At 28.3% G+C, this 2,731-nt stretch overlaps 1 protein-coding gene across 1 annotated transcript; it reads left to right on the top strand.

Moving 5' to 3' along the window:
* On the top strand, positions 1-2,252 carry LOC100159978 (cleavage stimulation factor subunit 1-like). Its single transcript, XM_001944378.4, has 9 exons — positions 1-89; positions 160-359; positions 424-578; positions 633-863; positions 927-1,087; positions 1,155-1,305; positions 1,414-1,507; positions 1,564-1,695; positions 2,137-2,252. Exons 1-9 carry the CDS (start codon positions 13-15, stop codon positions 2,250-2,252), a joined length of 1,317 nt encoding a protein of 438 aa, XP_001944413.3. The 5' UTR covers positions 1-12.
* Positions 2,253-2,731: the final 479 nt, after the last annotated feature.

Here is a 2,731-nt window from a genome sequence, read left to right as displayed (position 1 = left end):
TAGGCATTTAAGATGAGTAGTAATATAAATAATTCCAATCCTTCAATGTGTATTAAGAATAGAGATAATTTATACAGACTCATAATAAGGTAAAGTACAAATCCTAGTAAAATATAAACCATATTTTTTTTTATTTAAACACATTTCAACTTTGTTTAGTCAACTCTTTTATGATGGTCATTCCGCAATTGCTTTAAGCTTAGCTACTCAAGTAAACGCTAATCCACCTTGTTCTCCATCGGATCGACTCATGAGTGTAGTGACAAGAGGTTTACAACATGAAACCGATAGACAAAAAGAATCTGAACAAACATTAAACTTAAATCCAATTCAACAAATGTTAATTGGACCAGGCATTGGTATGCTTAGTGATTTATTTGTCACATATATCTGTATATTAAATTATTTATTTGATTTGATTAGACATAGAATTTGAAACTAATGTTATTTGTACTGCTCCTGAACCGTCGCTGTATGAAACTATATATGTAACATCTCACAAAGGACCCTGTAGGGCTGGTGCATTTAGTCCTGATGGTCAATTAATTGCAACAGGAAGCAGTGATGCATCAATCAAAGTAATTATATTTTAGAACATAAAATGTAATGAATTAATAAAATAACATTTTTAGATTTTGGATGTTGAAAGAATGCTGGCTAAAACACATGATATTGGCAGAAATGATAATCATGAAGGACAGGGTCATCCAGTAATTCGGACTTTGTATGATCATTTGGAAGAAGTGACATGCTTAGAGTTCCACCCTAACAAGCCAATTTTAGCTTCGGGCTCTCGAGATTGTCATGTTAAACTTTTTGATTATTCAAAAACATCTATGAAGAAAGCCTTCAAGACACTTAACGTAAGATGTATAATCAAGTTTACTTTTCTCAAATTATTTTAACCACATATAATAACATTATAGGATGCCGAACCTATAACATGTATAAGTTTTCATCCAGGTGGAGACTATATGGTAATGGGCACCAATAGCCCAATCATAAGGTTTTATGATGTAAATACAGTTCAATGTTATGTTTGTTCAGTTCCTAGTCATCAACATACTGGTCCTGTTACATCAATAAAGTATACAAAAATTATCTAATGTGTAATGTCTATTCAATTATTTGTATAGCTTATTATGATATATTAGGTATGAACCAGGTGCCAAGTATTTTGTATCTTCTAGTCGAGATGGTTCAATTAAATTGTGGGACGGTATATCTAATAAATGTGTTAACACATTTGAAAAAGCACATAATGGTAGTCAAGTGTGTTCTGTGACATTTACAAGAAATGGAAAGGTGAAAATGTTTAAAATTTTATAATTTTATAGTGTTAATAAATGTTTATAATATGTTTATTTTTATAAACATTACCCATATAAAATAAGTTTCTATTATCATTTGTAGTACATCTTATCATCAGGCAAAGATTCTTTAGTGAAACTTTGGGAATTATCCACTAGTAGATGTCTGATTGAATATACTGGAGCTGGAACAACTGGTAAACTAATGTTTGTTTTCATTAAAACTGTGTAAATAATCAATTTTTCTAAATAGGAAAACAAGTACATCGTACGCAAGCATTTTTTAATCATACTGAGGAGTATGTCATGTTTCCAGATGAAGTCACTACATCTTTGTGTGCATGGAATGCACGCAATGCTTGTCGGCAGCAACTTTTATCTCTAGGTAATTTGTTTTCTTAAATGCATTTATATTATTAAGAGCACGCTACACAGATATTGGTTGTGCATAACATTGCAAATGTACGCTCAGCAGATCACTAGAATGAATCAATCTATTATGAAACTTGATGGTAAGAACATTATCTGTGTTTGTGTGTGAGTTTTTTTTACAATAAAACAGTTTTTAAATAGGTTATAAGCATTTTTAATTTATGTTATATTATATACACATAACTTGCTAAAAAATTGAACTATAGTAAAAAACCCACAAACAAACACAGATAATATACTTACCATCAAGTTTCATAATAGGTGGATTCACTCTAGTTTTTAAACTAACGGAGCTAAACGCTTTTTTCTGAATGTTATTTTACTATGTTATGCACTTGTAAGACGAAGACAACAAATGACTCTTAAAATATTTTAATTGTGAATTATTTTTCAGGACATAATGGATCTATTCGTTCAATTGTGCATTCTCCAAATTCAGCAGCATTTTTGACTTGTTCAGACGACTTTAGAGCCCGTTTTTGGTATAAAAAACACTTGATTGGAACATAGATTGAATATTTTTATATTATATATTTTAACTATTTATCAATTAATTTTGAATAAATATTTCATGTACATTAGTAAAAATACCAAATTTTATAAAATATATAACTATTGTATTCATTGAAATATACATTTTTAATTAAATAACATTTCCAACATTTCAAATTATACATAATAATATAATATAATATAGACTCTATATCAAAAAACTCCATACTCTATTTTATAGAATATGAAGTTTTTTGATGTAATAGTTAATAATTAAATTTAAAAAGTGTATAACTTGATATTATATTATTATTAAAATTAAAATTAATATAAATATTTAGTTGAAAATGATTTTGAGAATGCATCACACACTTGTGTTTTTACCGTCTTACAAATGTACAAGTGTATAACATAGTAAATCTGTGCTAAATTTGTGTAGTAAGTTTTAATCATAGAGTGAATTGATCTATTGTCGAACTGAAAGGATGTTTGAATAA

The sequence above is a fragment of the Acyrthosiphon pisum genome, chromosome X, assembly GCF_005508785.2.
Source record: "Acyrthosiphon pisum isolate AL4f chromosome X, pea_aphid_22Mar2018_4r6ur, whole genome shotgun sequence".
NCBI classification, from domain to species: Eukaryota; Metazoa; Arthropoda; class Insecta; order Hemiptera; family Aphididae; genus Acyrthosiphon; species Acyrthosiphon pisum.
Note: the sequence above shows the minus strand (reverse complement) of the source record. Positions and strands in the feature narration are given on the sequence as shown.

Bases quoted from the DNA above. Each gene is read 5' to 3' on its own strand.
- LOC100159978 (XM_001944378.4), top strand. From the start codon at position 13: ATGAGTAGTAATATAAATAATTCCAATCCTTCAATGTGTATTAAGAAT. The intron at 360-423 runs GTATGCTTAGTG...TGATTTGATTAG, and splicing joins GTTAATTGGACCAGGCATTG to ACATAGAATTTGAAACTAAT. The intron at 1,088-1,154 runs GTATACAAAAAT...ATGATATATTAG, and splicing joins GGTCCTGTTACATCAATAAA to GTATGAACCAGGTGCCAAGT.